The 13,164-nt window shown below is 36.5% G+C and overlaps 1 protein-coding gene across 1 annotated transcript; it reads left to right on the top strand.

Moving 5' to 3' along the window:
- Window positions 1-39: 39 nt before the first annotated feature.
- On the top strand, window positions 40-2,569 carry arl3b (ADP ribosylation factor like GTPase 3b). The gene is made up of 6 exons (XM_052103228.1): window positions 40-79; window positions 497-640; window positions 782-898; window positions 984-1,034; window positions 1,116-1,301; window positions 1,660-2,569. Exons 1-6 carry the CDS (start codon window positions 77-79, stop codon window positions 1,705-1,707), a joined length of 549 nt encoding a protein of 182 aa, XP_051959188.1. The 5' UTR covers window positions 40-76; the 3' UTR covers window positions 1,708-2,569.
- Window positions 2,570-13,164: the final 10,595 nt, after the last annotated feature.

Here is a 13,164-nt window from a genome sequence, read left to right as displayed (position 1 = left end):
GAATGTTATGTGTACTACGTCATCCCCTCTTCCCTTTGTAATCCTCAGCGGCGTCTCAGGGAGGCAGAATTACAAGATGGTGAGTTAAAGCGCTCATAATTAACTTATTCTTACCTGTTGACGATATAATTATCCCGTTTGAGATTCACCATTCTGTCACTCTGAAATTCAGTAATGTTAGCCGTAATGGGTGAATTGTGGTTTTGTTTGAATCAAGTGATATGAAAGATTCTCGGTCGTGGATGAGATTAGCTTGCGGTAATGTTAAGGTGTCACGACTGTATGACAGTCGCTTATGCTTTGCATTTTATCTCTCATTTGATTCCAGTTTAAGTAGGAAACTATAGCAAGACATATTTCCTATATTTTTACACCCTTGATCATTCATTGTTCTCTTGAAACCTGTATGTTGATGATGCTCGTTCTTATGACGTCATTTTTGCATTGCATAAATATAATATGTTGCATAAGTTGCACTTTCAATGTTTTTTTTTAGGGCTTGCTATCAATTTTACGGAAACTGAAAAGCACCCCTGATCAGGAGGTGCGAATCTTGCTTCTCGGGTTGGACAATGGTGGCAAGACCACCTTACTAAAGCAGCTGGCATCTGAAGACATCACTCATATTACTCCAACACAGGTGATAAAGTTACTATGACTAGTGCCTTTGCATCCTAACATTGAAGCAATTACATATAAATGATGTAGTTATTCATTAATTGTATCTGCTGCTTTTCATTACAAGTCAATAGTAGGTTTACTAACTCTCTTGTTTCTGTAGGGGTTCAATATCAAGAGTGTCCAATCGCAGGGATTCAAATTAAATGTGTGGGACATTGGTGGACAGCGAAAGATCAGGCCCTACTGGAGGAATTACTTCGAAAATACGGATGTACTGGTGAGATCTTCTTTCTGGTAAAATTATGTTCCACAATACTTCACTTCCAAACTGAGTGTTCATTTGATACTTTTCTTCATTTCAGATTTACGTCATTGATAGCGCAGACCGCAAAAGATTTGAAGAAACAGGACAGGTGATACTTAGTTCCAAGGATTTCCTTGCTATTTCCGACAATGTCTGCTGTCAGTGTATAACTAAGTGAATTGATCTGTAGGAACTGGCTGAGTTGCTTGATGAAGAAAAGCTCAGTGGTGTTCCAGTCCTGGTCTTTGCTAATAAACAAGACTTGCTCACTGCTGCCCCTGCATCTGAGATAGCCGAGGGTTTGAATTTACACACTATCAGGGACAGAGTGTGGCAGATTCAGTCCTGTTCTGCCCTGACCGGAGAAGGAGTCCAGGTAAGATTTGGAGCACATAAGAAAGGGGGGGATTTAAAATACTGACTCACGAAAATAGAGCCCTTAGACCTTTTAGGAAACACAGCCTTTAATGTCATCAACAAAATGCAAAGCGTTGTTGATAAATATATTTATTTTGCTATCCTAACTAGTTATGCATGCCTATACACTGTATGTGGTTAGTTACCATTTCTTTTTTGTATTTAGCAATGTTTTTTTCTCTGCTGTACGCAACCATATCAGAACAGACCTACGACCCATATTTGGGTTGTGACCTAACAGTTTAGAACAGTGATTTCGACTGAAATCTCTTAATGTATCATACATTCTGTTCACTTTTTACATTTTTGTGTTTCAGGATGGCATGAACTGGGTCTGTAAGAGTGTGAATGCTAAAAGGAAATAAAGCTGTGTACTTCAACTGTGGATTTTGTCCCAGAACATGCAGGGGTTCTTTGGAATGTAAAAACTATCAATAGATATAGCAAAGGAAGGCACCTCTACAAAACTATTAAAATGAATGTCCTTAAAGACCTATCAAAATCATATAAACTCTGCACAAGGAGCTCAAGTTAATATTTATACACAGTATCATATAACTTGTCTTTTAAACTCAAAATAAAGAATGTTAACATTTTAGTCTTAGACTGGTGATTTTGGAGAATGGTGACATGTTTTCTTTGGTACATTTCAGATCTTACGTAATTCTGCCTTCATTTCTTGACATATATCACTCTTTTATAATGAATGTTATAGTTATTGGACTTTGTGAGATATTTGTAGAACTGAAGTGATCGCCTACACCATTTCATTCATAGGCTTTCCCTCCAAAATGATATATTTCAATTTGCTTATATAAAATGATTGTTATCCCATATTGGGTGATATTTTTGAGTGTTTGTGTTTCTGAGAATATTTTTGTAAGTAACAAAAATTAGGTATCCAAGTCCAATGTATCAGAAACAATATGTACAAACGAAAGGGGACCATTAACAGATAAACAGGATATGAAATGCATTTTTGATAATGAAATGTAAATAATGTTCCACATAGCAAATTATTTTCTGCATTTACTGATGAATTTTCCAAATCCAGTATTTTTAGATTTCTTAGAGTTCTATACTGTAAGAGGACTGTACAGCTGTGATATACAGTGATGTGTACAAGATGTCTGTTGTCATCACATTAAGAATATTACTGTATTGTTTTTGAATGTCATGATGTGTGTTTGATTTCTGAAGCATACTGAGTAAAATACTGAAAAATTATGTGTCAGTGTGATAGTGTTGTAGATAATATTCCTTGTAAAATAAGTGAAAATGCACAGAAGAATGATATAGTTTTATCATTCTAAATGTTTTAATTGAAACGATTAATTGTTCCATTGATTAAACAGCAGGATATCTGTCAAATGCACAACATATGGTGTTGACAGTATAGAAGTATAGCGTCACAATTCATATGCACTTACATAATACTTACAGGTGAAACTCGAAAAATTAGAATATCGTGCAAAAGTTCATTAATTTCAGTAATTCAACTTAAAAGGTGAAACTAATATATTATATAGACCCATTACAAGCAAAGTAAGATATTTCAAGCCTTTATTTGATATAATTTTGATGATAAAAAGGATTTTAAATACAGAAATGTCGGCCCTCTGAAAAGTATAATCATGCATATGTACTCAGTACTTGGTTTGGGCCCCTTTTGCATTAATTACTGCCTCAATGCGGTGTGGCATGGATGCTATCAGCCTGTGGCACTGCTGAGGTGTTATGGAAGACCAAGATGCTTCAATAGCGGCCTTCAGCTCTTCTGCATTGTTTGGTCTCATGTCTCTCATCTTTCTCTTAGTAATGCCCCATAGATTCTCTATGGGGTTCAGGTCAGGCGAGTTTGCTGGCCAATCAAGCACAGTAATACCATGGTCATTGAACCAGGTTTTGGTACTTTTGGCAGTGTGGGCAGGTGCCAAGTCCTGCTGGAAAATGAAGTCAGCATCTCCATAAAGCTTGTCTGCTGAAGGAAGCATGAAGTGCTCTAAATTGTCCCGTAGACGGCTGCGTTGACTCTGGACTTAATAAAGCACAGTGGACCAACACCAGCCGATGACATGGCTCCCCAAACCAACACAGACTGTGGAAACTTCACACTGGACTTCAAGCATCTTGGATTGTGTGCCTCTCCATTCTTCCTCCAGACTCTGGGACCTTGGTTTCCAGATGAGATGCAAAATTTGCTCTCATCAGAAAGGAGGACTTTGGACCACTGAGCAACAGACCAGTTCTTTTTTTCTTTAGCCCAGGTAAGACGTTTGACATTTGAAGCCCATGTCCAGGACCCGTCTGTGTGTGGTGGCTCTTGATGTAGTAACTCCAGCCTCAGTCCATTCCTTGTGAAGCTCCCCCACACATTTGAATGGCCTTTTCCTGACAATCCTCTCCAGGCTACGGTCATCCCTGCTGCTTGTGCACCTTTTTCTTCCACACTTTTCCCTTCCACTTAACTTTCTATTAATGTGCTTTGATACAGCACTTTGAGAACATCCAACTTCTTTTGCAATTACCTTTTGAGGCTTTCCCTCCTTGTGGAGGGTGTCAATGATGGTTTTCTGCACAACTGTCAGGTCAGCAGTCTTCCCCATGATTGTGAATTCAACTGAACCAGACTGAGAGACCATTTAAAGGCTCAGGAACCCTTTGCAGGTGTTTAGCTGATTAGAGTGTGACACTTTGAGCCTACAATACTGAACCTTTTCACAATATTCTAATTTTCTGAGATTCTGAATTTGGGGTTTTCATAAGCTGTAAGCCATAATCATCAAAATTATATCAAATAAAGGCTTGAAATATCTTACTTTGCTTGTAATGAGTCTATATAATATATTAGTTTCACCTTTTAAGTTGAATTACTGAAATTAATGAACTTTTGCACAATATTCAAATTTTTCGAGTTTCACCTGTATGTGGGGGGATTGGGGATTTTGTGGTGAAGTAAATATAGCAGGAAAGATTAAGTACTTTCTAGATTGAATATGTTAGCTTAGGTGTGATCTTGAAAATATTAAGTCAATTCTACATTTGTACTCAATTCAAACATGGAAAAATGTCTCATAAGTAAATATTATTTGTGATTGTTTGTTGTCTTTACAATGCGTCATTATGTATGAACCCTAAAGGAGAAAACCTTGTCATATTTATCTGCTAAATTGAGTAAATTTCAAAGAAAAAAAAAAAGAAAATTCACTTAATTTTGACTTTTAGAAGCTGGTGTTCCCAGCATGCACCGGGCTTTCACTCATTGACACATAGACGCCTCATTGGCCGCTCTGGCCCGTTGCTGTGATACGTCAACGCGTCCGCCATATTGGACCAGGCAAGACTGCACTATAAACAAATACAAGTAAACGGAGGAGCTGCGGTTTTTCTGGATTAAAGGCACAATAACGTTTACATTTCTTGACCGATTTCAATGGTTTCAATGGTTTATGATCTAAGTGGTGTACAAGATTATATTTTTTTAGTGTTTTAACAGAGTTTAAATGTGCCTAATATATTTAAATTTAATGTACATGAAATGTGAATAAATGTTTTCTTGTCAGTTTTTGCTCCAGGTCAGAACACAGCTCGTTCACTTAAAAAAAAAAAAAAATATATATATATATATATATATATATATATATATATATATATATATATATATATATATATATATATATATGTGCATCTTTAAGTACTAATAATTGATCAACATTGAGAAAAATTAAACAAAATCGACAAATACAAATCAAATCGTGAGACACTGGCTTTCTATATTTCTATAGCAATAAAATTATTTGTAGAATATACAGTCAATAAAATAGTGAATAGTGAATAGTACAATAATATAATAATAAAAAGATAATACAAACTTAAAAACAGATGAATGTAATTGCATTAGATAACAAAATAATGAAATTAAAATACCATGTATCATATTTATTATTTTAATGATAAATGGATACATATACTGTTTAAAAAGAAGACAAAAAGTATTTTGACACATTGACGTCTGTGTTAACTTGAGGGAAACTGAAATTACATCCAGTTTAGAACCTTGATTAGTTAGTAAAAGTAATTGTAAAAACAGTTTGTTCAATTTCAATATAGAAAATAATATGATTGATCCTTCAGCAATACACAAATGTATATAGGTGGCACTATTGTCCATGTTTACCAGCCTGATTTCCTGGCGGCATACATTTCCCTGGCCTTCCCAGAGTAAAAAATAATGTGTCATACTGAAATCAGGGAATATTTAGCTGGAAAATGAAGCACTCTATAATATTAGGTGTGATGTATCTTTAAAAAAGAGAGAGAAATATTTCCACCCATCCCAATTTTAGACCTGTGCCATATTTGTGAACTGTTTGTGCTACAGTACCACAAACACAGATCTACTGTATTTATTCACAAAATAGTCTATTTCGAACAGAAACTGTGATTACCAAGCTGCCCATTTTATTTTGAATTAACATTTTTAATGGCCTACAATCAAGCCTTAATCTTAATTGAATCTATTTAAATTAATTAAATCAAATTTAGTTGTTCTGAGTGCATCTGATCTTTAATTAGCAAAACAGGTCAGGTCTCTATACTAGAAGAATCTAATTTAGTCTCTGTTTGTGCTATTAATGTGTAAAAGCAGCCAATCACAAGCAGAAACAATTGTGCTATACACATTCCCCCTCCTTCAGCCTTTTCCTCAATTCTGAGTGCATTTATTTTGGAAGGCTAAAGTGGCGACTGTGCTAGATGAACAGCCAACAGCCTGTGTGCTTGAATAAGAATCCGACCACTCCCTCCGATTCCACGCACTCTGCATCTTTGTATGACATTCGCAAGCTGACATGTGCACTCTTAGTGAGCCGAGCAGGCTCTATTAAGCCAGAATAAATCCTCTGGCAGCCAGCTCTTTGAGACAGGAAATTAGACAGGCCTCCATACCCCTTTCTGCATCCTGGTGTGAAGGACCCAGCCCTCCTTGTCCATGGGCTTTCCCTTCCATCTGGCCCTTAGACAAGCCACAGTACAGAGACAGCGCCCTCTTGAATTCTGCTTATTGAAGTGAGGGGCCCCTTTCTCTCTGATTTAAATTGGTAGTCTTGAATAGTGTGCGTTTTTGATGGTGGCAGACAGATATTTTCGTGATGGAAAACAAAGTTCTGTGAGAATGTATTATCATGGGGAGTAAAGCTAAATGTCGGGGAATGGGGCATAATTAGCATTATTCTGGCCGGTTTAATTCGTTTCAACTATATCTCTCTTTGAACATAGAGATAAATTAAATCAATAGCTATCCCTAGTGTCTTGTGTTAAAAGAGACCACAACTGTGCCTATAGTTCAAAGGTTCCATGAAACCTTTGTGTTCCTGAAACTCAACTGTAGAGCACAGCGTTTGCAATGACAAGATCATGGGTTCGATTCCCAGAGAACACACAAACTGATACCATTTATACACTGAATGCACTGTAAGTCCCTTTAGGATAAAAGTGTCTACCAAATATGTAAATGTAAATGCAAGCATTCGGGATTGGGTTTTTCTGATCAAAAAGAATTATACTTGTTAATACAGGGCCATATACAGTAGAAAGTGAGACACATTCCTCACAATATTTAGAATAGTGGTTTGTAAATTGGGCTTCTGATGGTCAGTTTTTATTGAAATGACTCAATTGGTTCCATCTTTGGGTTAATATCATATTTAAACCAGGGGTCTAGGACCCCCTAGAGAGGCTAGAGCAGGAGGCCTGGCCTATAAAACATGTTGGTGTTAGATGCTATTTTCACCCTGGTGCAAATAGTGGCAGATACTATTTACACCCATAATTAAAAACTAACATACAGTATAGTGGCATAACTGCAGTGTGTTTATTGGGTTTATTTTCAGTCCTACAGACACCCCACACAAACCCTTAACCTTAAACATAACCATATAACCTTCCCTTACAAAAAAATAACCATGGTTTTACTACAGTAACCATAGTATCACCATATTATTTTGTAGTAAAATCATAGTAATCAAATAATTAAAAATGGTTACTGTAACACCATCTTTAATTGCATTAAAACTATGGCTTCTGCCAAAAAACATGTTTCAACGCAACAACCTTCACAGTGACCAAATCTCTACAAAGAAATCAACCTTTATATTGATTTTCATTTGTTATTATAAGTAATATTAAAGGAAATATTAATTGTGGAGACAAGAAACAGGATGGGAAAAGTGGGAGAAAAGATTAAATTGAACATCACCGACTTAAGATCTGATGCCACTACAGCAACACTGGTGGCGCAATTTGTGTTTTTCTTCAATCTGTGTGTACCTACTAGGCTGTTGGCACTGTACAGCACTGTGTGGCAGGTGCTATTTACACCTAGTGCAAATTAGTGACTCCGATTAAAATAATTGATGCACAGCATCATATACTTGGCATTTTTTCTCTGCACTGTAAGTCGCTTTTATCCAAATTTTTATTACAGGGACAATCCCCCCGGAACAACCGGTGCTTCTCTGTATCAGTGTTCCTATGTCATAGCAATGGCATAGCTTGGATTAGTGGTCGATCATACCTTATCTAAGATCAAGTGGCTCAGTCCTGCTTTCTTGCAATACCATCCTGCAGTCTATGTAACCATAGCAACTCTGAAGGACCTGTTTGTGCCTTTAATGTTGCACAAATAAAAGGGCAACATTGATTTTTATGTCACTGATGGGATATAATCTTCTCGTTTGAGTTCATTTTCATTCTGTACATCATTCAAACACTCACCGCTCCCTTCGATATCATCTTCTCTGTGAAAGACTACATTCCACTCTTTTGTTGTCTCACAAATATAAAGCCTGCACATACACATATTGCCTGCATACTTGCACACCCCTAAATGAATTAAATTACCATGTTGTTCAGTGTGTTATCTATTTACATCTATATCTATATAGAAAACACACACACACACACACAAAATGGTTTATCCAGCTATACCGGTAACTTAATTTCTAGATATTTTTGTAAAAATTATTATATGTCCGTATCGTAAATAAAATATACTGTAAGTTAATCGATATTAACTAGCATTAATATATATATATATATATATATATATATATATATATATATATATATATATATATATATATATATATATATATATATTTTATTATTTGTATTTACATTTATAAAACCAATGTACAAAATCATGCTGTTGTACTTAAAGGTGCACTCAGTAACTTTTGTCTTTGTGTCATCTTGGACACTGACACCTAGCAACTTGGATGCAGAATCATTTAAAATCACTATAGTTTTCAGTTTCAGTTGCCATTATAGAAATGTACTATTCAGTCAGCCATGATTACTTTAAACATTAAGTGAAAGTGTCAAATAATAGGACGTTTACTGAGATTAAGCGAGTAGTATTCAGCTGGTCATGTGATTCTAACATGGCAGCCCCCATGTGCGGACCCTCTCCATGTAGAATAAAACAGCTTTTATAATGTTACTGAAATGTCGTCATTTTAATGTGAGTGCTCATGTTTACCTACATATATTGAAAATTACAATTCATGTCTTTAGGAGTTAAAGTTATTTAATGAGGAAAACATTACCGAGTGCACCTTTAACATCAGCACAGTTATGATTCTGCATCAGGTACCGACACTATGTCAAGAACCTGACACTATCTGGATTGCCACAATTGACCAATCAAAATCAAGTCAGTTCAGTCAGTAGCACCTATGTTATTGAGTGCCATTAAAATACTGGCTGTCAGAGGGGTGCAGTGAAGGAGACCTAATTATGCACCTCAGCCAGACACAAAAGGCCCAACACCCACACAGATCTCTTCTTCCTGCACAAAGCAGTCAAGCCTTGCCTCACGGGACATGACACTGGATATCATCAGGATCATTTCAACAGATTCAGATGTGCACCTAATGACAGCGTTATCACTGGAAACACATGGAATGTTTTTTAAATCTGCTCACTGTAGTCTAAGAGAGTCGATGGCTGTTTTTCCTGACTGCATGGCACCATACATGAGCATGTGTGTGTATATGGGGTGCTAAGGGGGAGAATTTAGCTCAATACATTTCTTGTTTCCTTTTTTACTGCGCATTTTGATAGGAATCTGGCAGCTGTTTTGCAGCTGCTGTGTGAATAGAACCACCCTGAGGCCTTACAGTTCCACGATTTCTTTGCCTCGCCCAAACCATACATTCCACACGCTTTCACCAATCAGAGTTTATGTAGATGTGATGTGACAGACAGCACAGTGAACCAATACAAGTTAAAGAGGGGGAGTGCACTTCAGATTTCACAGCAGCGGTTCAAAGTTTGGCTGGTTAGCTTTGAAAGTTAGCCACTGCTCGTAGATACTGTAACTACACCACTTTGCAAGCAAAAAGTCTGTTTCTCTGTTGACAGCCATTAAAAATGAGCTTGTAATTAACTACTTTTTTGCAAGAATCATATGAATTGCAAATATATGGATTGTTAACCATGTCTGTGCCTTTGACGTAACATCTGATATGCAGTGTAAGGCATTACATTTTAATTATTGTAATCAGATTACAGTTACTGATTTAAATTAAGTTTAGTTACTTTTAAGAATATGACTTGGGTTACATATATTTCTAAAAAAGAGGAAATATAGAGATTATTTTGAATGTGTAGAGTGGAAAAACAAAAACCTCTCTGTGAAAAGGGTTTTTAGAAAGTAACCAAAAAGTGTTTAGTAATGGGATTGATTTTTTCAATAAAGTAATATGTAAATCAGTAATCTTATTACAATTTCAGGGAAGTAATTTGTAATTTTTAGTAGATAAATATTTTGAGAAACTTTACAAACACTGGTGAAGGGTTTGCAACAGTGTGTGACAGATCTTGTGGAGACATGAACCAAGTATAGTTTTCAGTATGTCATTTTCCTGCGACTTTTCTGATTGGTGAATCTCTCTTTAGGATTATGGGTAGTGCAGTTCTTCAGTTTGGAAATGAAACATATTTTAGAAAAAAGCTCATGGTAGGCCTGTCTTGAAACCTTTATATATTGTTAATTCACAGATTTTCTTCCCGAACTCTACTATATTAACACCAACTAATACAAGTTAACAATTACTGAATTTGACACTTGATTGTTTTATTAACTTAATCTAATTACAATTATTTTATTCTACAGACAGCAATAATTTTGTCACAAAGAAATTATTAAAAAAAAATTGTTTTACTGTTATGGGTTTTTATGGGGGGGGGGGGGTGATATTGTCTATAAAGATGTTTTTAAATAATAACTACTGTAAAGTAAATCTTTTCTTGATTATGTTTTAATAATTTTTTGGGCTTTAGTACAATACGACAATATAAAATACAGTTTATTTAATTTAGAAAACAATGTGTTGTTGATATTTTTTCAATGTCATGCTTTTTTTTTCTCACACAGTCTAAATAGGCATTTTTACATGGAAAATATATAGCTGCCTTTATATTTTAGGAAAGGTTTTTTTTTTGGCATAAAAACATTTGAAACAACTTGATATCTTAGGACACTAATCTCCAAGACCTTGATATTCTGAGCCATGTCTTAAACATGCACAACATGAGAACATGTCGGAGCTCAATTTTTCTTTTTCTCCATCTTCTGGCCAGTTCATCGCCTTTGGCATCACTGAGGCTGTCAATTGAAGAGAATGAATGAGCAAGAGAGAGGAATGATGAAAGAGATGTGGGGGGAGGAGAGGGGAGAGAGAGAGAAATAAATAAAAGCAACGCCAGGAGAGACTCACAGGTATCTGTGTCAGATCATTGGGCCCTGTGAGGGTTGGCAGAAGAGAGAAGGGGGGCGAGAGGCTGGTGTACAATTACAGCAGGTGTGAAGGGATGATCTGGGTCACAGGGTTCCCAGCATCTCCACTGACACACACAGGGGAGAAGAGCTCATCACCATCATCCTGCTGTTCCTTCTTTCAGCAGTCAGAAATACTGGGAAAAAAAATAGATGAAATGGCACTGTCACATCAGTATGTGGGTGGAGCGTAAACACAAATCCTAGACAAAACTTGCATGCCATGAGTATTTTAAAAAGTAACTACAGTGGCATATAAAATCTAACTAACTAAATAACTATCTATCTATCTATCTATCTATCTATCTATCTATCTATCTATCTATCTATCTATCTATCTATCTATCGTCTGCATTATATATTATGCAATAATTATGTTTTAACTGTCTAAAATGCCCAATGGTATCTAGAAGGAAATGTGATGCCGCCATGCTAGGGTGTTCAAAAGTATAGCCACAAGATTTATATATACTTCTAATGTGATAAAATCATTTACTAACCTGTTCTGTGTAAAGTTATATCCAATTTTACAACATTATTGACATGACGATTTAACACTGTAAACCCTGTAATTCCGCAAAAACGACAACATTACAGCTCAAATAATGCACAAGTTTTATCAGGAGAATTAAGTGCTTTTGTAAAATTATAAGCTTCATATTTCTGCTTATAAACCATCCAAAAGTTGTCCCCATTGACTTCCATTGCAAGTGCCTCACTGTAACCTCGATATTTGCTTTTATTTTTACCCCTTTTGTCCCAATTTGGAATGCCCAATTCCCACTACTTAGTAGGTCCTCATGGTGGCACAGTTACTCACCTAAATCCAGATGGCAGAGGATAAGTCTCAGTTGCCTCTGCTTCTAAGACCATCAATCCACGCATCTCATCACATGGCTCGTCGTGCATGACACCGCGGAGACTCACAGCATGTGGAGGCTCATGCTGCTCTCTGCGATCCACGCACAACTTACCACACGCCCCATTGAGAGCAAGAACTACTAATTCTGACCACGAGGAGGTTACCCATTGTGACTGTACCCTTTTTAGCATCTGGGCCAATTTGGTTGCTTAGGAGACCTGGCTGGAGTCACTCAGCACGCCCTGGATTCGAACTCACGACTCCAGGGGTGGTAGTCAGCGTCAATACTCGCTGAGCTACCCAGGCCCTGATTTTTGCTTTTTTTATTAAAAAAGGAGGGACGAATCAAAACACATTTTTATGGTAAACCACAAATGCTGTCATTTGTGCATAACTTGTCTTGAACCCAAAATATTCCTTTAAGAGTTAAGTCTAGTCAATGTTTACTTAAAAAGAACTGAGATTGACCCAAAGTACTGTTTAATTAAAAAAAAACTATGTATTTAAATTAGAAGATAAGAGAAAAGGATAATAAAGGATCAAATATAGAGACTAAAACAACAAGAATATGACCACCAGAATGATTGCTTAGAAAAGTAATAGCACAACTCTCCTCAACAAGCCACTTGTTTTGAGGTATCATTTATAGCACAAACAGTGTGGGGTGAGTCTGGCCCCAAAAATGTATGCTTAAAGGTGCTGTAAGCTATTTCAGCTGTTCTGGAACTTCCACAAGGCCGAGCCATTGAATTAGACACGCCCCTTCCTTTCAAGACATTGCCCTCCAAAGATACCTTTGAGCAGTTCATCTTGTCACTGTTGTCAAACACAACAGTAGCATAATAGTGCCCTCAGCTGACAACTGTTATGAATCTGAATATGACATTAAACCTAATTGTTCTGCTTCAACTACTTCACTATGAGAACGTGCAAAATGATTGACAGGCAGAAAGCACATCAAAGTGTTCTGACTGGCGGATCAAAGGATCTGTCCGGCCTACGGTCACATTTTTGTTTGCTGTTTACACAGTGTAGTGCTCTCACAGAGAGCAGTGAGATGTTTCAGGACACTTATTTCAGGTGATATCTTTCAGGAACATTTTCTGCATACCATTAAAA

Source organism: Xyrauchen texanus, chromosome 33, assembly GCF_025860055.1.
Source record: "Xyrauchen texanus isolate HMW12.3.18 chromosome 33, RBS_HiC_50CHRs, whole genome shotgun sequence".
In the NCBI taxonomy this organism is placed as follows: Eukaryota; Metazoa; Chordata; class Actinopteri; order Cypriniformes; family Catostomidae; genus Xyrauchen; species Xyrauchen texanus.
Note: the sequence above shows the minus strand (reverse complement) of the source record. Positions and strands in the feature narration are given on the sequence as shown.

What these genes read in the sequence shown, in the direction of transcription:
- arl3b (XM_052103228.1), top strand. An exon ending in CTCATATTACTCCAACACAG is followed by an intron (nt 641 to 781) that starts GTGATAAAGTTA and finishes TTGTTTCTGTAG; the next exon opens with GGGTTCAATATCAAGAGTGT. An exon ending in TGACCGGAGAAGGAGTCCAG is followed by an intron (nt 1,302 to 1,659) that starts GTAAGATTTGGA and finishes TTTGTGTTTCAG; the next exon opens with GATGGCATGAACTGGGTCTG.